Source organism: Tachypleus tridentatus, chromosome 13 (genome assembly GCF_004210375.1).
Source record: "Tachypleus tridentatus isolate NWPU-2018 chromosome 13, ASM421037v1, whole genome shotgun sequence".
Taxonomy (NCBI): domain Eukaryota; kingdom Metazoa; phylum Arthropoda; class Merostomata; order Xiphosura; family Limulidae; genus Tachypleus; species Tachypleus tridentatus.
The window spans coordinates 238,874,178-238,899,196 of record NC_134837.1 but is presented as its reverse complement, the minus strand read 5'-3'; the positions used below and the strand labels follow the sequence as shown (position 1 = coordinate 238,899,196).

The window sequence follows — 25,019 nt, the reverse complement described above, 5'->3', positions numbered from 1 at the left end:
CTCAGGCAGAGCGTTCACCTCTTTCCTTTCGAACTGACTGTCTTTTTGACTATAAATGTCCCATTACACTGGTGGAACTGAAAATGGCCCTTCATCGGTCTGGCAGTACATCTGTTGGACCTGATGATGTACACTATGACATGCTGTACTATCTCTCTCCTGCTTCTCTTGATATTCTTCTACTTGTTTTTAACTGGATCTGGCAGAAGAATGTTTTTCCTGATGCCTGGTGCCAGGCTATTATCTTACACTTCTCTAAACCTGGGAAAGATCCCCAGATTCCTTCACACTACCATCCAATTGCTTTCACAAGCTGTCTCTGTAAGACCTTAGAGAGGATGGTTAATGCTCATCTTGTTTGGTTCCTCGAATCAAACAACCTCCTCTCCCCCACCCAGTGTGGGTTCCGACAACAGCATTCCACCACAGATCACCTAATTCGACTTGAAACATCAATCAGAGAAGCCTTTCTCAAATGCCAACATCTTGTTTCAATATTCTTTGACACTGAGAAGGCTTATGACACAACATAAAGATATAACATTTTGCAAGACCTCCATATATATGGGTTGCATGGCCATTTACCTATGTTTATTAAACAAATTTTAATGGACAGGAGATTCCAAGTTCGTGTGGGTTCGACACTTTCCCGTTCTTTTGTACAAGAACTTGGGGTCCCTCAGGGTTGTGTTTTGAGTGTCACACTTTTCAATTTAAGATTAATGCCATCAGTGAAGAACTCCCTCTTACTGTTGCAAACGGGCTCTATGTCGACAACTTTCACATCTCATGTCAGCTGTCGAACATGAGATATATTGAGTGGCAGCTACAGACTGTCCTCAATCGTTTACTGAAGTGGACCTCAGCAAACTGCTTTAACTTCTCTCTAAAACTGTTTGCATGCACTTTTGCTGCCAATGGGTATTCACCCTGATTCTTAACTCCGTATCAGTGAAGTTTCGCTGTCAGTGGTCCCTGAGTCCAAGTTCTTGGGGCTTATCTTTGACCGTAAGCTGACCTATATACCACACTTAAAGCAGCTACAGGTCAAATGCACAAGAGCGCTGAACATCCTCCATGTCCTCTCGACTGCCAGTTGGTGAGCGGATCGATGTTCTATGTTAAAGATATATCGTGCTCTTATTCGTTCAAAACTCGACTATGGATCAGTGGTCTATGGCTCTGCCAGACCCTCGGCCTTAAAGATGTTGGACCCCATTCATCATCAAGGGCTTCGACTCTGCACTGGGACTTTCCGCACCTCCCCAGTTCAGAGCTTATATGTGGAATCTCACAAACCTTCTCTGCACCTTCTTCGTTTGCAACTGTCTTCACTGTATTCTTCGAAACTTCACTCCTTACCAAAGCATCCCACTTGGGGATGTGTTTTCCTTCCTCAGTGGGCCTTACTTTTTCAAAACAGACAATCTGCTATTGCTCCTTTTGGCCTTCGCATCCAGGTGCAATTCGATGAATTGGGTCTGTCCTTGGAAAACATTGCAGAATCCACTGGTCAGCCCATCCCCCCATGGCTTATTACAGCCCCCAAATGTGACCTTTCTTTAAGTCATCTGAAAAAGGCAGATACTCCCGATTGGAAGTACCGTCTTTTATTTACTGAACATCTTTCGAACACCCTTTCTATTCCAATTTATACGGATGGTTCAAAATCATGTGACTCTGTGGGCTCTGCCATGGTTTGTTGTGATTACGCGCAGAATCCCCTCTACAGCTTCTGTGTTCACTGCTGAACTGTACGCCATATCTCTTTGCCCTGGATCATATTGAAGCTGAGCAGTACTCCGACTGCACTATTTTTACTGACTCCCTTAGTTCTCTGCTGGCCTTGGAATCGCTTCACATTGGCTCACACCCTGTTCTTGCTGATATTCAAAACCGACTGACCCATTTTTTATTAACATCTACTTCTATTTTTCTGGATACCAGGCCATGTTGGTATTCGCGGGAATGTGCTTGCAGACATGGCAGCTAAATCTATCTGCTCTGGCACTATCACCACTGTGCATATTCTGTACATGGACTATGGTCCTGTATTCAAGGCTCGGCTCCGTGCCAGCTGGCAGTCCACTTGTAGTGAGCAACGTGACAACAAGCTTTTTCGAATAAAACTCTATATTGGGCTATGGCCGTCTAGCTTCTGTAAGGTTCGGAAGGAGGAAGTTGTTCTAACTAGTCTATGCATTGGTCACAGTTTTTTAACTCATCATTTTCTTTTATCTGGAACTGATGCACCAGTATGTAGTTTGTGTAACACTCAAATCACTGTAAGACACATTTTACTTTCCTGCCATCCTTACGACTCTCGACGACGGCACTATTTTAAACATGTTCTGTCCCAGGGTTTGTCTGTGACATTGGACAGTGTTATTGGTGATGGTGACAATGTCCACCTTGGTAAAGTTTTTAGTTTTTTAATGGCCATTAATCTTTTTAACCTCATTTAAATGTTTGTTATTTATTTATTACACCTTTTTAATTGTGGTTCCCTTTTCAGTCTCAATCTCACCAGTTCAATTTGACGTTGTAAAATGGCCAGAACATTAAATAACTCGACACTAGGACTGGAAAGGTCAACTTCAGGTGACTGATGCTGCTGTTTGAACTACCAGTTAGTCCTTCTGGCGAGTTGTTATTACACTTTTGCTGCATGTCATTTAACACTTTATTAACTTATTACTTTACCTTTTAGTACTGGGCATAATGACAACATAACCCGGAACCAGGACTGGAAAGGCCAACTTCAGGTGACTGATGGTGGTTCTTGTACTTACCTATTAGTCTTCCTGGTGGGTTATGATCATTACCATTTTGCTAGAGAAAGTCCTTCACAACTTCTCTTACTTTGCTTTCTCTCTTAACATTGTAGACTGGGTATCAACATTAATTTTATACTTTTTCTGTTTTTCAATGATGTTTTGTTTTGCCTTCATTCCCTTTTATGTATTTTACAACATTTAATTTATTTTAACTTTTTACTGGATGTTTGGCACAGATAGCCTAGCTGCTCTGGGCCATAAAACACTAAATCAATCAGTCAACTACTTCTGCAGTGTATTATTGTCATGCAGGTATCTTGTTTCATGTTACTTAAGAGGAGTTTCTTTCTTTTGCAAAGTATTCATTTCTTCAGCTGAAAAGGGAGGAACAAAGGATAAAAGATCTTTCATGGGTACCTTAAGGAAGAGGCTTAGTTTTAGAAAAAATCGCTCTAAGTCAGTAGAACAAAAGGGAAAACCTGAAGAAAGTATAGGTCAGGAAAACACCAAAAGTGTATCAACTGACCACTCCAAGTCTGTTCCTAGCTCCCAGGAAGTATCATCTGCTAGATCCTCAGGTTAGTGAATACACCTGGCTAAATGTATATATATGAATATATATAGTCTGTGTGTATGCACATTATATATGCAACAGAGTTTAAGTTACACACATACAATATTGTTAATCTTTATGGTTAATGTAGTCCTTTGTTTTTGACAAGTATATAACAGGTATTTGTGCACATTTATTTTTTCTGTTTATTTTTTTTTCAAGGCTTTAATAGCTTTAGAATTACTATTTATAATAGGGTTATTCCATGCCAACTTACCTGAGACTTCCCAGTTCATGTCATAGATATTCTTGAAAAAATGTAAGATAAAACTTCATTTTAATTTATTCAGCCATGTAGTACAACTGATTTCTCCAAGCCCGTTCCTTTGATAGTGGTTTCACTAGATAGTAAGCAGACATTAATCCATTCATGCCCATCACTAATTAGATGATGAGGCATTTGGCTAACTCAAGAAAGTCATAGTTTTTGCTTGAATATTTTTCAAGAAAATTTATGAAATGAACTGGGAAAACTGGGTGAGTTGGCATGGAATGACCCAATAATAATTTTTGCACCAAGTTGATTATGATTTCATGATTTTCTTGCTTACAGAAGCCCTCATAGCCTATGACTTGCACAAAAGTACCATAAATATTACATTCCACTTTTTTTTTTTTTTATTGAGGATCCTTGTATTTTACTTTAAAATTTAGTGATTTAACCCCCTCCTTTTGGGGGGTCAGTTCCTTATGCTAAGTGCTTCAACAGGCAGAATGAAATTACTCAGTCGTATGTAATATGTGAACCTCACATGTGTGAACAGTATAAAAACAAGTTGGTACTTAGAGGGTTAAATGGAATCTATCATAAAAATTAAACAATTATTTTTTTTAACATAATTAAAAATATCAATGTTGGTCATAACCATTTAAAACATGAATAAAAAAATATCAGCTCCTATCAATTAGTGAAACTTGTATAATAGCTTAATTGAAAGATTGCAATTTGCATATGAAAACATGTTGTCAACTGGATTGAGATATGTAGTTATGTATAGTTTTATTACATTAAAAGTTTAAAAAAAAACAGTTGAATATAGTAATTCATTGTTTTAACAGTTGGGTGCAATCTCTGTTAATGATATCTTCTGCTATAATTTTAATAATATCTCATGGAGCTGGTCAGCTTGCTAAACTAACAATGCAAAATTGTCTTTACAGTTAAAATTAAATTATATATATATGTCATGAAAACAATATTAATGTTAATGAAAGCAGTATTCCAAAGGAATAGACTGTTTGTACAAAATAAATAAACACCAGTATTTTGCATCATGTTGTTAAACCCCTTTGTTGGGTTGAAACATCTGATTTTATGTTTTAAAGTGAGTTCTTGATTTTCTATCTACCAAACAATATAATCCTTTCTACTTCAAATTATTATTACAGATTGTGGTATGTTTGCTGTTCTTTTAAAATAAGTTCTTGCTTTTCTGTTTACTAAACAATATAACTTCTGTCACACCATATATATGTAAGAATTGACTTTCTCTAGTCTCTTTTGTGTTTTTATGATACTTGGTGTATATTACTCACATGGTCTGTGCATTTATATAATTACTATTGTCTTGCATGTATAATGGGTGTGTAACTTATAATGCATGTTAAATCTTCTTTTAAATTTTTCCATAATAATTAAATGCTTTTTGTTCTTGAGATCATATAATTTATTTATGTTGTTTTTATGCTCTTGCATCCAAACATTCTGTTCATTTTGAACCAGCAAAACCTATTGCTAAGAAGGTAAGCATTTTAAATATTTTATAAACTATTTATACCTTTACATTTTCTTTCACTATAATGAAAACTGTTGTAGCTATAAAGCAAGACATTTGTTTACAGTAACCTGCTTTAAACACATTAGCACATATTTTTGTAGTGGTAGTTGTAGTAGACTGCTTCCCAGCCTATACAGCTGTAGTAATACAAATATTATTTATGTTAAACACCAGGAAGAGACAGTAGGTGACAGTTTCACATGGGTTTCCATCTCAAGGAAGTTTCATAAGATTCAAGAAAATGAGTCAAATTTCTCAAGCAAAACATGCACACATTCAATTTCCAAAAGGAGAGATATAATAGTTATATAGATTACTATTTAGTAGTTCTGAAAATTTCTCTGGTTAGTTTAGTGCTTTAACAAAAAGAACACCTCCCTCTAATTAATATCTAATCTAAAACATCTTAGGTGTGGCAAAGGGTAAAACAAAATACTTGGCCTAGCTAACTAATGAATAAGTATTTGGTGTAAAATTCTTATTAATGCTACAAGTGTAGCTACCAGTTTTGCTGCCAATTTTAATTTCATTCCTTGAAGCTTCACACAAAATGGTTTCTGGCAGCACTTTTTTTCACACCTGAGGTCTTTTTGTTTAGATATCATAACTGTATATCAGTATGCACCAACAAACTAAAGCAAGTATGAAAGTGACACTCAATAGTAACCAACATTAGCTTTAGGATTGCAACCTTATTAATCAGAACAGACATATACCTTACAAAACCAACCAGATTCTCTAAAATACATGGTGGGAGCTTTCCTCTCTAAAAGAGTGTTAATAACTTCCTTCGTAGTAATGCCATGGAATCAAAATTAACATTTTCTTGGCATCACCCATATGCACTTGATCTAGTCATATCAAGCATCATTATTTATGATTGCTTAAACTAACATCACTTGATGCTAATCACTCTTTTATCAGGAAAATTTTATAAAATTTAGTGTATTTGTGCTTTAAAATCAGCAAAGAATAATGAATATTAACCATTCACTAGTATATTTCTTTTCAAAATTTGAGCTAGAATCTGATAATCCAGCTTGCTTGGCCCAACTAATACTTATGTATCTGCATGTCCTTTCACCCTATAGTTTTTACTTCTATTAATCAGCAGTCTCTAATCCAGATGAGAAAAAAAAAGTGCACTTTCATTCTTAGGTGAAGCTGTAGTAAAAACTTCAGACCAATAGCTCACATGACTTTTTGCTTAAGCATGCTCAAATATTTTGGTCAAATGTGAGTGATTTTTATTGAATAACTGTGCATATCTAACTTATCTTTCGACCAAGTTTGACACTTAATTGTGTATTGTAAAGATCTATCACTATACCAGAGATGCATAATCATTATGATTTTGGTGTATACATTACGACTATACGCTCATACAGACAAATATTACGACTTGTTGCAACTCCCAAATTATTATATATTATACAGGCCCATACAATAAAGTGATAAATTGTTCTCCCAGGGCTTGAAAGGGGTGAAAAGAAAATTTCTAGTGAGATACAAATAAATTTTGATAATAAATAAAAGACATAGTCCAAATGGCTACTTGCGATAATCATGTTTGTACTTGAAATAATAAAAAAGATTTGTATCTCTGACGTCTATCAATGGTTTGAGTGCAGTGCTTCTCCATACTGGATATGTGGGGGAATCCATAGTTATGTCATCAGTGCTTGTCAGCCAATAAGTGCTCGTGTTAATAGGTATTTTTCGTTTTCTAAGCAACATAGAAACAACAATGCGATCGTTCACAAGATGGAAAAAGAGGCCTTGTTCACCAGATTGTCTTGTTTCTGGCAAATCTAAAAGGACTAAAACTGTGAATCAAAAATTTAGGAAAGAGTATAGTGCAAAATATCCAGTCATTGCTTCAAAAGTCAGTAACAGTCATGTGTTTTGTGCAGTTTGTATGTAATAATAAAATTGATTTGAATATTATAATGTTTGAATTTTACCTATTACCATTATACAGCTAATAGTGCAAAAAAAAGTTTGCTTGAAAAACTTCTATATGAAAGTATTTCTAATCAATTTTATTATTACATACCTATTTTCTAATCATTCTGAACATTAGAATTTTATGTAGCTAACTATATAAATGATTAAAAGATATTAATATATCATAACTTTATTTTATGTAAGTTTCTTAAAACCATTGCAGTTTAAAAGTAAAGTTATGTAAACTATTTACTTGAGATATTTTAATGAACCTAAATAAATAAATGTGCATATTTATCTATTTTAATATACAAAAATATCCAACAGTTCGAGTTGCTAGTGTGGGTATTGTATAGAATTCTGATTGATAAGACTCTGAAAAGAGATACTAAATTTTCTAATGCAGAAAAGCCTAATGAGAATGAGCAATGTTTTATGGAAGTTAATTCATAGATAGTGATAGAATCTTTTGTTTTTAAAGAAATTATTTTGTATCTTTATCATGTTTCATCCTTCTTTGGGTATGCACTAAAAATTCAAAATAAGGTATCTGCTAAATTAGAAATGAAATCATATCTACTATTAACAAAGCTTTTGTATATGTATGAAGTGGGAGTTTCTGTCCACATTTCACTTGGAAAAATAATTTGTTTTCACAGAAATAATTAAAAGATCTTAAATATTTGCTGTTGCAAAAATTACAAACAAGATAAGTATTAATATATAGATGTGATAACATGAAATTAGTATTTCTTGCTATTTTGTCAGAATACAATAAACTTACTAATCTTTAAATATTCAAATAATTGTTCCATATATTTATAAGTATGTGATAGAACCATATAACTCACTGGAATGTTTTTTGTATTATTTCAGATGGTAATGCTTTTTTAGATGTACCAGGTGTAGGTAAGTTTCCATTTATGTTGCATGACTGTTATTTTATATATGATTTACATGAATGAGATAACAGATCTGTATTATTGTAGTACGTAAAATAATATATTTTGCATACATCCTGAGGAGAATATAAATTTCTTAATGAAATCCATATAACACATCTATTTTTATCAAAAGGACTTGCTTAATAGAAAATAATGCTCAAGTACAGCTTAAAATAGCAATGCTTTAACACAATATAGTCATTGTGTTTGTTTAAGCTATATATAATCTATATTTTCAGCCTATGACAGGAACAGCACTATAAGTGAGGGTTCTGGCATCAGTATATCATCTCAACGTACTTACGTACATGAGCAATCTACCCTTGTTGTAGAAACCAACGAGAATGGTGTGATTAGGTGAGTAATATTTCTTTAAAAACGACTCTTAGAAAGTATCACAAGATTTTTTTTCTGTATATGGCTAAACTCCATAATTACTAAGATAGAAAAAATGCAGTGTCGACTATATCTGTGTCTTTACCTCATCAAAAGTTGTGTTTCACATTTTCAGTATTCTTATTGTATACGAAAGTATTGAATAACATTTTTTTTCTGTTTGATATCTGTTGTACAAATATTGGAAATAAATTCAATGAAGCATGGACATATCAAACAGAGTTCTAGTAATTCACTGTACTTAAGGAACTTCACAGTGCAAATTATATTCTTCTTTATCCAAATAGAAGAAAATAAACATTAAGTAAAACAAAAACAAATTATATGTAAATTTCAGTGCATGTCAGATTTGCATACCTAGTGTGGATGTGAACATATTGAAGTTAAATGTGTAACAAGAAATGGAAATACTTGAGGTTAAGTAGAAATTAAAATGAGATTCACATAGTAAGTATATATAAAAGTACACCCTTATCGAGATTCAACTTTTTATATTGTTTTTCATTTTGATATATATGTATGATATGATAAACAAAAAAATATATGTTAGAGTATGAATTGATATATTAATAAACAACCAAGAAAGCTATACAGGATTATTTATGAATTTAAGAGTTATTGATTGTAGCAAAATATAATTTATTGTAGTATATTATTTTCTACATACAGGATTACGTATAGTTATATTAAATTTGGAGAGAAATCTTTTATTCTTAATGTTTTCCATTTAATTTTAATTATGTCGGGTATGTGAAGCTTTATGAAAGTAGTTTTTAGAACTGACTTAGGTGTTTGTTTTGTTTTCTCTAGGCATTATCTGGTTCCAGGATCCCTTGCTAATCAAAGCAAATGGGGAAAGAGAGGGGCAAAACTACATATATATAATGACCACATCTTTGTTGCCAAGCATCTGCCTGGGTACATAACATTGTGTATTCTATAAAAATTTTCACTAATTATGTTATGTTCTTTTTTGTTTTAGGATTTAATTAGTATTTTTTGGTGCTTTTAGATGCATTTTTAAATGTACCATTAATTTATTAACCTTCTCTTAAAACTAACTTGTTCTGTGCATAAAAACAATATTTACAAGGATTGTAATCAAGCAAGATAAATAAATATCAGTTACATTTGATAACGGTATTTATTTATTCTAGATTCTTTTCAACTGTCATTTAAAAGTAAAAATATTCTTTAAAGTTAGAATGGTTTTTCTATCTTTTTTTACTACATCTTTCTTGCCTGTGTACTGAGCATATTAACCCCATATAGTTGCATTTAGCTGCTTATATGTTCATGTACCATAATATGCTAATTTAACCTTTTCATTTCTGCATCTTTCTTTTTTCCTTGTATGTGATTTTATTGAAGTATAAGCAGTTTACTGTCTCCAGAGTATGGCTCTATGTAACCTACATGTTTCTAAAATTTGCTGCTTTACTGCAGCTTATAAGTTGAAGTGTTTGTGAAAAAGTTTGTTTTCTATTCATTTCAACTTTATAATACATTTTGTCTTTTTTTCTTAATAGATCAACTATTTGTCAAGTTTGCAAGAAAAAACTGTCTCGCCGTCCTGGAAAGCAGGGCTATGAGTGTAGAGGCAAGTAAACATAAACCTGATGTTTCTGTTATAATAGTAGAGTTAATGTTGAAATAAAATAGATGAAATAATGATGCTATTTGATAATCCAATAAGAAATGAATAGTTTATAAAAAAAATGTCAACCTAAAATTCTGTAACTCACAATCGGCTAAAAAAAAGTTAAAGCTATTGGATATTTCAATCATTGGTTGAACTGTTTCTTATTATTTGCTTTTCAGAAGAAAATAATATATAATTATTAAAATCACACTAGTAATTATTGGTTTCGAATGTGATTAGTAAACATATTCTGGTTAAGTTCCAGCTTCAACAATGTTTTTATTACATTTAATCATAATGATCACCAACCAATTTTGTTTAAAGGATGGCTAAGGTTTTACTCTTTAACAATTGTTTTTAACTTTGAAATCCTTTTCCTCCAAAATCTGTATTGTAATAGCCATGAGCTTGTATGAAACTCAAGTATACATTTTCTAATTGAGGAATATGATACTCATTGCTGTATTACTTGTATTAATGTATCAAAGTGAAAAATTATGCATTTAAGGTTTTGATTAAAACTTGTTATGTTAAAGGCCAATAAGAGGTTCATTAATTTGTACTGACATAGCAGTTTTGCAGAAAAAAGTTAAGATATCAGTTTAAATTGAATATAGTTGAACATCAATGTTGAATTGTCAGAAACTTTGAGAAATCAGAGGATTGTGATAGTCGATCTTGGATATTGACGTTAGTTCTAATCCATAATAAATGTAGAATATTAGATACAATTAATTTAAAGGTAAGTAGGTGTGACTAAATTATGACTTGGATGTCAGTGATGTGTTTGAGATGTCCACAGTGTTCAACTGGATTGTAGGAAAGTCAAAATATGGTAAAAATGCAGACCATGTAGTTGACCATATAAATCCATACAATTGTGAAATATCACACATAACCTATTCACTGTGACTGGTATTTATGTAGCATCTACTTTTTTTTGGTTCATTGCATTAACTTGTCAGAGTCAATGTTATCTAGTAAATCCATAAAATGTTCTGGATCTCTGCTCTGGCAACTCTTGCTGCCATATTAGTGAGATACTGTCAAACGGGTCTCTGGTATTTTGAGGAAAACTGGCACAGAGAAGGTGGAAATAATTTAGTTATTGTATAGTAACATATGGCAGAATGTCAATTGGCATAATAGACAACATTACCACAAAAATTTACAATTCAAAGCCTCATGCAGCAATTTCAAAAGTAAGAATCCAAGTGTGTACTAGCTGCAGTGAACATAAAGCAAGTGGGTTAAAAGATTAGATAAGTAAGCTTTATTTTTAAGGTAATTTGAGCTGTGTTTCTTAATTTCTCTGTGTGGACATGTAAAATCAGTTGCTTAGTTCCCTTGTTGTTTATAAATAGACTGCAGTCTACTGTGCCATAAGAGCTGCCATGTTCGAGTTGAAATGTATTGCCCAAACACTACCATCAACACTATGGACATGTAAGTGCTGCTTTGAATTTGTAGTGACAGTATATGTTAATCAGGTGTTTGTTTCATTGCAGTAAAAATTGATTGAGATTGTATTAACAGTTGTAAAACTTTTATTTTTCATTCTTTACCTCAGAAAATGTGAAACTAAAACCTTAATGATATTTGCATTTTATAAAAACTGTTACGTAACACTACACTAGTTAAATGTATGAGAGACTCATTACGTACGATTATTTTCATTCTTGGATTTCTCTGCAAAAAAATTTTAAAAAATATATATCTTTTATGTTTCTGTAACTTTGTTTTCTTTGCTGGAGCCATTGACAGACAAAACACTATGAATTGTTGCATGTCACTTTTGAAGATTATAACAATGGAATTGAAATACTGCCAAAAATAGAATCTCCATTAGTTTTTGTTTATTGGAGAAAAGTTCTAAAAATTATCTTAATATCAAATATAATTTTCATGCAAATAATATTTCATGGAGTGTTTGTGTAATTTTTAAGACTTCTGTTTATTTTTTTGAAGTAACTCATTATTATTGTAATATTAAACCAACTTATTGTGAATATCATTAAATTATATAACAAGTGCAGGAATTGTTACTTTTGCTTCATTCTTAATAGTTATAAAGTATTATAAGTAAGTGTTACAATGTTATAATTTTTAATTATTTCTTGTATACTAAATTGGAAGTTTGAAGTACCTTTGGCAACATTATCATTTTCAAGATGCCTTTCTGTGCTTTTAGAGATTTATTATTAGAATAAATTATTGAAAAAAAACTATTTTTTTATTAAATTGAAAATGTTAGAAATAAAATAAGGTTTAAAATGAAAGGACGTGCTTCCACTCATCCTTAGTTGTTTTTTTTCTCATGTATGTATTGTATTACATGTTTGCATGTCATAATTTTGTTTGAGTAGCAAGGGGTGGACAGAAAAGTGGCTCCTGTTGAAAATGTTGTTAATTTGTTATATATTTTATTATATAACAGAAAAATATGTAAAACTCTTATGTTTTTATAATGCACTTGACAAGAATCTCTTCAAATATATCAAATCCCAATTTTAACAATGGCTTTTGTAAAAGCTTGAACTCTTTTATGATTTTAGTTACATTTTCTTATGAAAAGTGTTGTACTCTCGCTGTACTTTCTTAGATCTTATTCCAATTAGACTACAAAATGATCAAACAAATTTTTCTGCAATAACCAAATGTAAAAATAAAACTCAAAATAACACAAACCAATTTCACGAGTGAATATTTAGTCATCATTCCATTGAATTTCAGTACTGCTTCATATCGACGTGGCATGCTTTCAGTGAGTTTGTGTAGATATTCCTGAGTGACTAACTGTCATCTTTCATTGAGTACTTCAGAAAGTTCATCTTCCTTGTTTGGCTTACGATCTTTCATTAATTGATTTTTTACTACTTAAATTTTCAATCAGATTTATATTAGGTGATTGAGCTGGCCATTCTATAACATCAATTCTCTTATTTCTAAGATATCTTTTAATAACTCCACAACTGCAGAGAAATTTGTTTGATAATATTGTAGGCTAATTGGAATAAGATATAAGAAACTACAAGAGGTGCACAACACTTTTTATGAGAAAAATGTAACTAAAATCATGAAAAGTTCAGGTACTTAAAAAGCCAGTGTTAAAATTAGGATTTGATATAATATTTGAATATATCTTGTCAAATCTGTCCTAAAAATATATTGTTTTACATATTTTTTCTTAGCTAGTAAAAGAGATAACAAGTTTACAACATTTTCAAGGGAGGCCACTTTTTTGTCCACCTCTTGTAATTTTATTTTTCAAAGCAGTTAATTATTTTTGACCAATTGTAATTTCTACTGATGTGTTGTAGCTATGTTAAGAGCAGTGACATCAGCAATACATAATTTAAGTTTTGTTATTCACAGAAAAAAAGGATAAATTATGCTTAACATTTTTCCTACATTTTTTTGAGCTATACCATTGCAGTGTTTTCCTTTTTAACCTAGAAGCCAGTTTTTTAACACTGACTCTGTCATATGTAAATTTGTGTTCCACCATAGCAGGACTTCAGCACTAGTTCACTGGCAAAGTAGTATAAACTGGAGCTAAGCTTTTAATTATCTTTTTTTTGGGATTATTAGTTTCAAATATGCTAGAACAGCTCCATGTTTTCTTATCGGTATTTACATAAGGCTAATGATTTTGCTGGCGAATTACATGTAAAAATTGCTTTCTTTAGATTTAACATTTTGATAAAAAAAATAAAAGGAGTTCTGAAAATCTTGCTTCAGTATTGGGTAGCATCACCTGTCCTGAGCAGACACTGCCTAATATATAAATGTAATGTATAGCATAATCAACCTTTAAACATTAAAATATATATATGTAGTTGTATGGTGAAATGTTCATTGTAAAGATTAGGTATGTTTTCATATTTTTATGTCTATGCTGGCTGTTTCTGTCAAAGCAGTGTCATTAGAACATAACATGAATAACAAACTAATTTAGTTAAAATCTGTAATAAATTGAGGAAGGGGGCACAAAAGACTGGAAAAACTTCCTGGTTACCCGAAGCTACTGATATCATATTTATTTTTCCTTACATTGATTTTAACTTATTTTTTGTTTTATTTTATAGTGTAGTATCTTATTACATATCCTTTCATTTTTATCATTGATTTGCTCTTGAATCTCATCATCAATTGTGAACTACCCATTAATTTTTGGTATGAGATAATACGTTTAAGGTTTTCATAGCAACTGGGATGTGCAAAAATAACCAGCACTTGAAGAACATAAAATAGTTTTTCTGCTATCACAACTACCACACTTACTAAGGATTTATTATAATTATACTCCAAGAGACAGACTGTGCGATGCTCTGTTTAATACATTAATTACACTTTATGCTACCTAGAAGAGTTACCATTGTACCACCCTGCTTGTTTTGTGTAATCACATTTACTAGTATTCATTTGTTTTTCTAGAAAATGTTTGATTACTTGTTAATCATAAATTATCAACTATAGTCTATAGTTATCTTGCAGTTTCAAATATAATTCTTTATATATATTTGAACACCCACATACGCTATCTCGGATAATGTGTAATTTTCAGAATGTGAAAACTGAGGTCTTGTACTAAGTATATAAACTAAATAGTAGAATATAATTATCAAATTACATTAAATAGATGAAATAATAATTCTAACTTGGGTATGTAAATGCCTGCAACATTAAACTGTTGAAAAGAGCTGCCAAGATTTAATGACTGTTCTTATACACTTGCAGAAAAATTAGGTTAAAGATGATGAGAAAAATACCTAAGCCTAGATGTAGATAATACAAGGTCTCCAAACCTTACTTTACCAGTGGTTTCCAGCCACTGTTCCATAGGGAAATTTCAACTGGACTTCACAATTGTTGAAAAAATAATGTGTTTTGAAATGTAGCTACTGAAATATATAATTTTATAATGTAATTTAAATGTACTCTTAAAAAGTTAATATTCTAAAATGCAAGCTGTGAATTTTTGGAATAGGAACTTGCTGGTTCTTAGTTAGAAAAGTTTGGGAACCACTGTTCTAAGCATTGTAATTCAACTAGTAGTAAAACAAATAGGATTTCAGATTGTCTATGTAGAAGTAGAGTACAAGTTAAAAGAGATTGTTGGCTCATTCTGGAAGGTACTATTCAAATCTTACAAGAATATTGTTTTTTTCTTTGACATATTATTTTAAAAAAGTGTTAAGTTGTTGGAGAGGGCTCATAGTAAAACCACTGGGATGATTCCATGTTTGGATGGATTATTATATGGGACCAGTCAGAATTTTTTACATGGTTTTGTTGGGAAGGAGAGAAGCTGAGAGGAACATGACTGAATTTTTTTAAGACTGCTATAGTTTAGGTTTTGTAGAAGTTGCAGCATTTAGGAAAATTAGGAAGGTGAATGCTTTAGAAATCAGGGCTGGATATAATATAAAGGGGCTTAATATATAATTTGGAGAAAGGTGATAATAGAAAATGAGTTAGCTTTAATGGGCCCAATGACATTCTTGTTGCCCATTGTAAAGCAATGAAGTTTTAAACACCTGTGAATGTGATTTGAAACTGTGAATATAGTTTTTGAACATTTGCATAATATTAGTAAGATGAGTTAGTCATCTCATGCACACAATATGAATTTGGACAAATGTGTCTTAAAAGTGAATAATGTTTACCAACAAATGGATGCATAGAATTATGAATTATATAATGGCAGGTCTATAACACTATGCAATTCCTTATATATGTATAATACTTGCATTCAGAGCATTTTAAATTATACACTGGCTTTGTCTATTTTGTGTACAGCATTGATGTTTGTTTACTTCTTTAATTTAGTTAAAGATTTATTTTTATAGAAAAAATATATGAATTTTGTGGTAAATGAGTTGCCAATAAAGCATGAAGTAACATTTTGAACTTAAAATTGTAAGATAATAAAAATATTTGATTTATTGGTTTATTTTCAGAAGAATATTATATTCTTAGGGTTAACAGTTTTGAATATTTTTGTTAGAATTAAAACTCTGTAATCTGTTTTGTGTACCATTTTGATTGTTAGTGCTTTTTTTCTTTTAATGTAATTGTTTTTGTAATGCTTTTGATTTCGAAGTGAAGATGCTTTAAAACCCTAACATTTACCCACCTTATACCTTTTTTGTTTAACATGCATATGTGTGCAAAATAGATTGCTTTAACTTTATTTCAGAAGCTACGATGAACCACCAGAACCTATCGTGATAACTTTTCTGGATCGCATGTAAAACATAGTGCTTTGCAATAAACTTGTTGCTGTAAGTCAGAAATACAAAATAAAATTGTGGCTTTTCTTTGAGGTTTTTTGAGGATGGGAATAGAATGGTGTACTTAAGGGTGTACTACAGATGGTTTGATTTCTTCAAATCTAACTTTGTGTAATTTGCTTTACGTATACTGTGATGCATGTGGTATGCATGTTGTGCATGCAGTCAAAAGATACTTTTAAGAATTTATATATACAATTTTTGTAAATTTATTTGAACCAGCTTCATTATGTCTAACTTTAAATTATTTTAACTTGGAGAAATAACTTGTGTATAGAGTTAACTCATGTGCTCCTTTGTGCTTTACTTTTTTGTAAACACTGATATACTTAAAAAAGTGAAATAAACTGTTATGAAGATCTAGAAACATACAATATTCTAGTGTTATAGTTAATAATGAATTTTAATAAAAATATTTTTTACTTATATCAAAGTATCGAGTTTGTCTTATGGTTTCTTCATCCTAGTAATATACAAGTACATTTCTTATAGTTTATTCTTTATGTGAATGTAGTACATATAGGCCTAAGAAAATTACTTCAGTACGAGTATTGTACTTGATTATTTTAGAAATATGCAGGTAAAGTGGATTGAGGACCACTTTTGATTCACATTAAACTGTGCGTTAAACAGTTTATTTAAAATGAGTCAATTTAGGTAAAGTATGATTATAAAGTAACTTTCAAACTTTTCTGTAAATGTATCTTCAAAGATGCACTTATCATAACTCTCAATCCTGCAGTATTTCAGTCTATGTTAATGTACTCTTTAAGTAATGCTTGAATACATTATGTAGTAATTTCATACAAACATCATTTCTGCTGACAAAATGGTTGGAAAATGTTTATTATATCCACAGTTTTGGCTTAAAACAATTATAAGAAGGAATTCCACATCAGAATTCACAATCAAATATATGTTAATATATTTATATCAGCAATAATACAGTAAACTGAAATACACATTGAAAAGAGTTTTTTTGTAAGATTTAGTTGGTAACATTAAATTAAAAGTATTTAATATTACATAAATTAATGTTTTTAGACCATTTTATTTGGACCTGCAATTAGTAATGACTGATGTGACTTGAATAGACTGATGCTCAGCTGGTTTAAAACTATCCATTCTTTACTTGATACAATACTAGTCTGATGCTATAGTATGCTACCAAACATTGTAGTTTTAGTGTAAAAATTCAGGTCTTTAATCATATCCTCAGATTTATTTCTAGACTGGGGACACAAGACTCTTTGTATTTGAGAATTAATGCTTGGAACATTCATTTCCAACATTGGAGAAATATGTTTTTTTTTTGCTGACAGTTAAACTCTCATAGCTTTGTATCTCTGTATCTTTCTCAGTAAAATAATGCCTGACTCTTCTTTTATGTGGAAAAAGTCTGTTGCAGTTGATCTTTTTCAGTTTCTTCTAATTTTAATATTTATTTGTGTGTACATAAAACATCTTGTTTTATTCTCACTTATTAATGCATATAAAATGTGTCACACAATACCTGTTCCAGAATCATGAACTGACATGTAAAGTTAATCCAAATATTATAGATACACTTTACAGCATTCTAAACAACACATGTATGAATGTTATTTTTTTCCCCTGGATTTCTGTGGTAGCATGCAAGCAACTTCATTTTTATAAAGGGTATAACTGTGATGTTAAAGATTTTATTTCAGATATTAGTATCAATTGTAAGACTGCATGTATAGGAAAGCTACATCTCTATATAGTCATTAATTTTTTCATATTTTATAATGACATTGTGATGGTTCTTTTTATGAAATTAATGGTTTGTTGTAGTCACAGTAACAAGTTATGATTAAAATTATTGCATGATTAATATGTAAAAGAAGTAATGTGCTGATTTTGATTTATTATGATATAGAAGATGATTTTTAAATAGTTTTAATTCATTGTAAATACTAGCAACTTGTATTGTTAATGATAAAACTAATAAAATTTTTTTTGTTTGCTTTCTTTCAGAGCATACATGAAAGAACCTAGAGCTAAGTCTAAAAGTAGCTGATGAATTAAAACGAAAACTAATTTGTCAGTACTGAGCATGAGATACTGTTAGAAAACGAAAAAGAGAGAGAGAAATGTATACTTTTCTGTTTTTGTAGTAACTATGTTGTGAAGCTAAATTCTGCTATTTTTAGTTGAATTTTAGTAATCTAAGATTCTGGTAAAAGTGGATTTTGTGATTCCACCACATCTTTGTATGTTGAATTGACAAATTATAGTAGAGAATTTTTAATTTTGCGGATAACTTTTTTAATTACAGTTCGCTTTGGACCATTATTTTGTTGAAACTTAGTTTTAAAGGTTATCATAGGTTTTTTCTTAATTATAAATTTTGTTTTCAGGTGAATTTTATATATTCTATGCTTCCAATATAATTATTTCTTTGAAATTATATAAATCTGTGTGAGAATTAGGTTTTAAGGTAATTAAATCCAATATTAGTAGGCTATAAAGTTTTATATATCTTTTGTACTGTTATCAGAGTTTTTCAGTAGGTATAAGAAAATGTATAGATTGTATTATCTGTTTTTTAGCTTTCTTTTACTTATTTCAACATCATTTCATTGGTTTTATCCTTATTCCTTATCATAATGTTTTATAAATTTAAATTTTTGCTTCATATGACTACAATCACTAGGCTTAACTCTTGTGAAAGCAGAAGAGTAATTTACTTATAAACATGACAAGTGCTTAAAATAACAACATAAAAATAGCACTTTTTCCCCTTTTACACTAGTTCTTGTACTGTTCTCACACATTCTTGTCATGTAAACATTCCATTAAACTTGAGACTAGAAGTTCATCCCATCTGCTGTGGGAAAGTCCGTTAAGTAATATTCAATTTCTGTTGTTAATATTTGCAAGAAAGGATGTTTTAACCTTAATAAATTCATGTAATTAATAGTTATAATAGATTCCCAAGACTTGTATCATTATGAACCTACAACAAAGTGCATTTATACTTACAGTTAATTTGTGAATTGTTTTTCCTGACTGCATTATTGGTTGCTTATGAATTAAAAAAAAACAATATGGTTATTGCATGTTTTTGTATTAAATTTATTTCAGTTCCATGTTCTGTATTCCATAATTTTCTCAATAGATTCTTGATGTTCTTCCTTATGTCACTTACTGTATTTAAAAAAAAAAAAAAAGTATGAATTGACAAAATATTTAGTGTTCCAAAATAATTAGTATGAAAAGTTAAAGCACATCAATATCAAACTCTAACTTTGGTTAAGACTAAAATAAGTAAATCAGTCAGTTTTGTTACCTATAATTACATATTATATTCTCTTTTTTTTTTAATGAGTCTGTATTGGGTATACTGTAGGATCTTTTTAACATGTTATGAATGTTATATTTTATAAGTGATGTCGAGAAAACCCACTTGTAGAGAAATATATATGCAAAAACGGCTCATTTAGGTTGAGAAAATATTTTACATAGAAGAGCGAACAACATTTCGACTTTCTTCGGTGGCGATGACCCAAGAAGGTCGAAACGTTGTTCGCTTTTCTATGTAAAATATTTTTTCAACCCAAAAAGTGTTTTCTATAGTTTAGCATTTTGAGTTTTGGTGACTTGAAATCAAGTAAACTATTTGAAGATTCAAAATAATACCAAAATATATTTAAGTTCATTCCCATATTTTAAGATGGCCATAGCAACAGTGACTTTTACTAGTCTCCCCATAGAACTTTAAAATGTGCTTTGGGATGTTTGCACACAAATGGTAATTTGACCTTAATATGGACCAGCAATTTTTAATAGAAAATGTTAATTCCATATGAAAAAATATTTTTTTAAGTAAAATGTTTGTTGTCTAAGCTACGTGAAAAGTTAAAGCATGTGCTCTCTTTAGTGATATTTTGTTCTTATTAGCATATCATACATTATAGTCAAAAATCATTGTGATCTCAGAGACTTTGGTTTTGCATGCAGTCTTTTAAAAAGTTGTACATTTATAAATGTATATGCATTATAGGTTATAAGTGAGAAGTGAATTTGAGCAATAACTATCAAATGCATAAAGTTGAATTACAAATATTAATTGAGATATTGGTTGTTTTGTTATTCGAAATTTTGTGTAATAACTTGTTTACTGTTTTTCATTTATATTTTTTCTTTCTAGTGCATTCCAATTGTAATGTTATCTATTTGAAATTTTAAATACATGAAACCTGTGTTGTTTTCTAATGTTATAATTTACAAAACTAGAAATGGCAAGTTTTTTCACATCACAATTAAGCACAGCATAATTTGCTCTAAAAACAGTATGTATGTGTTTTACATAGTTTATTTCTATGCAGTGAAAACAGGAGATTATCCCTAGTGTCTCCGTCCATTAATAGTATGAAAAGTGGATATTAAAGACACTTACTTCAGCATTGCCCGAAACTTGTATTATTAAAAAGAGTAAAATACTATATCACTGTCATGACAAGTAAACTTCAGTAATTTTCATGAAATGAAAAAAATTTGAGTTATTGTTTATCTCATTAAAAGAAAAATCTGAAGAAATAGATTTTCTTATGAATGTCATAAGCTATAATTGTTCAGCACAGAATGAATAATTTGAAATCATGAACTTTGTATATAACAATTTAAAAAATATAACATTCAGTAACAAAAATCTAAATTTTTCTTCTATTGGGTTAGGAAAAATTAGATTAAATTCATCATGAATTTATCGTGAGACCAACAGTTAATTTTCATCTCAGATAATCCTATTTTTTAAAGTTTATTTCAGTTAAATAGGTATTGTTGAAGGTAATGCAAGAAAAAAATAAAATTAAAATCATTAATGTTATTTCACTTAGTGATTAATTGTCTTTAATTATTCTCAAAGAATAATATTTTAATGATTGTTTTGCAATTAAGTAACTCGTGTTATGTTTACATTTTCCTGTTTTTTGTCTTTTTAAAGAAAAAGAGTATAAATAAAATTATGTATTGCTACTATTAAAAAATACTGACACATTAACTTGAAATGAGTAATACAGTAGGATTGTAAGTTAGATACTTTGTTTGTAGTTATAATAATTATTGCTCACTGTATCTCTCAGTGTGAAAATTGCTCACTTAAATTATAAAAAATAAATATGAGGAACAACAGTTATCTGAAGTAGGTTATTAACGCACACCTCCTATGTAAATACATGAATTTATGATAATCTGCCATAATTTCTTAAACATGCATACATCCAGTAAATTCAAAGATCTCTCAGAATGAGAGCAAAGATAACTGAGGATATCAATATTTTTCATATTTTGTGAGAAACACTGTCTTTTTTCTGTCTTTCACACATTTAGAGACTTGTGAATTTACTTGAATATAAATTCAGGTTTGTCTGAGATAAAATTTAATTCAGAGACACAAAATGAAGAATAACTGTAATCAAACAATACCTTCTTTACTCTGAAAGTGTCTAGTCACCCAAATTAACAATATATAAATGTAACTTTCAAATTGTTTTTCAGAAAATATATGGAAAGAGATTATTTATTCTTAGATTATATGAATGTTGATTTTGAAACATTATGAAATGTTAAAAGTTGAGAAAGATTATGTTGCAGTATCTAGAACATGTATGTTTTGGTTGTTGTACTTACACAGTATGAATTTTTTTCATAGAGGTATTTAAGAAAATATTAAAAATTCAGGTAGTACAAGTCTCTAGTATAATTTGTTTGTACTTGTTTGGGAAAATACTTGTATCTTTCTTTACTGGAGAGTACAAGATTCATAATTATATATTTTCAACAGACAAATAAGGTTTATTAAGTAAAACCACTTTAAATGTAGTTTTAACTAAACAAAGAAAATAAGTAATGAATTGAGTTTAGTTTTACAACATAGGAAATGTGAATAAAAAACAAATGTTTTTTTGAAAGTACTTACAGCTGTCATATATTTTCTTTCCAGTAAAGAGATTTTATTTCTTTTATGATGTGTTCTTATGCTGTTTGAAGCAGCATTTTAATGCATGTTGATTATTTGCTATGATAGGAATTTTGTTATAATCCTGTAACATGTTTTGTTTTAATTTGAAATAAATAAAAACTTATTCTTCTTTTCCAAGAGTGTGTTACTTGTGAGAATACCACAATGTAGCCCACATTTGTATTGTTCCCTCAGTGTGTTCCACTACAGATCCACATTGACCATACGATTATTTTGTTTGCCATCTAATAAACTGTCATTGATTGTTGCCAAACAGTTTTTAATTTTGATTCAACAGTAAAGAGCATCCTTCCCCAGTCTTGTGTATCCTTACTTAAAGTCTAGTGCCCAGTTTAGTCTTTCAGTAGGATCATATCTCTTAAGCAGTAGTTTATGAGCAACTAGACATCCATTGAGACTATTTTGCACTGATGTATAATTTACTGTTTTGGAAGTAACATTCATTTAGTGACCTCTTCCCATTCTGAGTGATTTGGAAGTAGCTTACCTGTCAGTTGCTCTAGTTCCTTTTTATCCTGCTTTTAAAAATCCCACATGGCTTCATTTGATATCCACCTGACAAGGACAGCTCAATCTGTTAGTATTGTACATTATCAGTTTTTCACTACCTTAACAATTAGACAGGTTTAATGTTTTGCCAACAGTTGTAGCTCAGTTACAGATGTGTACTGCACTGTAATAGATAGTTATGATCTCTGCGGGGTTTCACTCCCACGCCTTTGTGGTCCTTAAAAGGATGGGAATTAGTGTTATTAACTTTTTGTCTAAACTCTTTCAAAATGAAAGTTACATGAAAGTCTGGCCAGTTCCTATTATCAGCTTTATGAATGATCATTTTAAATAATCCAGATACATATCCATAATGGCGAGAAAACCCACTTTTAGAGAAAATTACATATTTAAAAACGGCTGGTGTGGATAGAGAAAGCACTAAAAGAGGAGCGAACAACGTTTCGACTTTCTTCAGTCATCGTCAGGTTCACAAAGAAAGAAAGGGTTACTAACCGGTAGCTGACCATTGTTTGAAGGCGGTTGTGTTATTGAGTGTAGGAATGTAGAGGGCGTGCTTAGATGTTGGATGTATTTATCAACATAGATATAAAGGTGTTCCTTTGTATTGATTTATTTTGGGCTTGAGTTGTATAAGTAAGGCTTTTTTAATTTTGCGTTTGTTTATGTTTGTGTATTTAGTATTTGGGTGTTTTCTATGGTTATGTTGTGTTTATTTGATTTGCAGTGTTCGAAAACGTGTGAAGGTGACTTTTTGTGTTCTTTGAATCTGGTTTCCATTTTTCTACTTGTTTCTCCAACACAGAAATCGTGGCAGTTATCACATTGTATTTTATAAATAATGTTGGTGTTGTGTTTGTCAGTGTAGTTTTTACATAGTACAGACCTTAGTTTTGTGCCTGTTTTTTGAATAAATTTGGTATTAACTAGAATGTCATATTTTGTTACTAGTTTTTGCCAAATGTTGGTTATTTTTCTGCTGATATCAGGAATATATGGTATGCAGCAGTATATGGTTTCGTGATTTTTTTAAATCGTGGGGTATATTTACTTTTTTTGGTTGATTTTGCTTTTTGTCTAGGTGTGTGCGTATAATCAGTGATGTCGAGAAACCCACTTGTTGAGAAATGTATATGCAAAAACGGCTCGTTTGGGTTGAGAAAATATTTTACCTAGAAGACCAACGTTTCGACCTTCTATTTTAAAATATTTTCTCAACCCAAACGAGACGTTTTTGCATATAAGTGTGCGTCTAATGTTTTCTACGGTTTGTGGAGGAAATTTATTGATGTTGATGAAGTATTGTTTTATTTTGTCTAATTAGTCGTTAATTTTATCTAGTGAGCATAGTTTTATGGTTGTGTTTATTTGGTTTCTTAGTATGTTGAGTTTTTGTTTTGTTTCATGTGCTGAATCCCAAGGAATGTATAGTCCAGTATGGGTGATTTTTCGGTGGATTTCTGTTTTGAATTGTGTATCGGTTCTTGTAATTTTGAGGTTAAGAAATGATATTTGATTGCTTTCTTCCTGTTCACATGTGAAGTTAATGTTGGGATGTATAGAGTTAATGTGATTGAAAAAATTAAGTGTGTGTTCTGTAGATGTGAATCCCGCAATCGTGTCGTCTTCATATATGTACCAATATAGTGGTGGATGTAATGCTGTGTTAATTGCTTGTGTTTCAACTTGTGTCATAAAAATATTGGCTAGAACTAATGAACCTGATGATGACCGAAGAAGGTTGAAACGTTTTTCGCTCATCTACATAGTGTTTTCTCTATCCATACCAGCCGTTTTTACATACATAATCCAGATACATACTTTAATATTTCGGTTGTTTTCTTCTGTTACTTATTATCTTCGTTTTCTAAGGGATCAAATGTGAACCTTTCGTGCTGTTCTCTCCATGTTATCGTAATTGATGTTGGTGTTTATATTATATACATCAAAATATTTATTTTACATCATTTTCAGGACAGATAGCTTACATTTTATATTCTGAAAAACAAATTCTTTGACAAAGTGTGACTTAATTTCTAAATTGTATCACATTTAGACTTCTTTAACACCAATAGAAAATGGAAGGTTACATTGTAATATTTTAAGCAG

General features: G+C 30.6%; 1 protein-coding gene across 7 annotated transcripts in view; it reads left to right on the top strand.

Moving 5' to 3' along the window:
- Nucleotides 1-22,514, top strand: part of LOC143236001 (uncharacterized) — a 109,224-nt gene extending 86,710 nt beyond the window's left edge. For 4 of the 7 annotated variants that reach the window (XM_076474171.1, XM_076474174.1, XM_076474175.1 and 1 more), the window contains 8 exons: nucleotides 3,137-3,355; nucleotides 7,992-8,024; nucleotides 8,299-8,416; nucleotides 9,266-9,373; nucleotides 9,985-10,055; nucleotides 11,462-11,543; nucleotides 16,300-16,384; nucleotides 18,392-22,514. In XM_076474171.1, coding sequence (XP_076330286.1) covers nucleotides 3,137-3,355; nucleotides 7,992-8,024; nucleotides 8,299-8,416; nucleotides 9,266-9,373; nucleotides 9,985-10,055; nucleotides 11,462-11,543; nucleotides 16,300-16,354 — 686 coding nt within the window. In that variant the 3' untranslated portion in view covers nucleotides 16,355-16,384; nucleotides 18,392-22,514. The remainder of the gene's footprint in view (nucleotides 1-3,136; nucleotides 3,356-7,991; nucleotides 8,025-8,298; nucleotides 8,417-9,265; nucleotides 9,374-9,984; nucleotides 10,056-11,461; nucleotides 11,544-16,299; nucleotides 16,385-18,391) is intronic. The other 3 variants (XM_076474172.1, XM_076474176.1, XM_076474173.1) reach the window with 2 other exon arrangements.
- The last annotated feature ends 2,505 nt before the right edge of the window (nucleotides 22,515-25,019 follow it).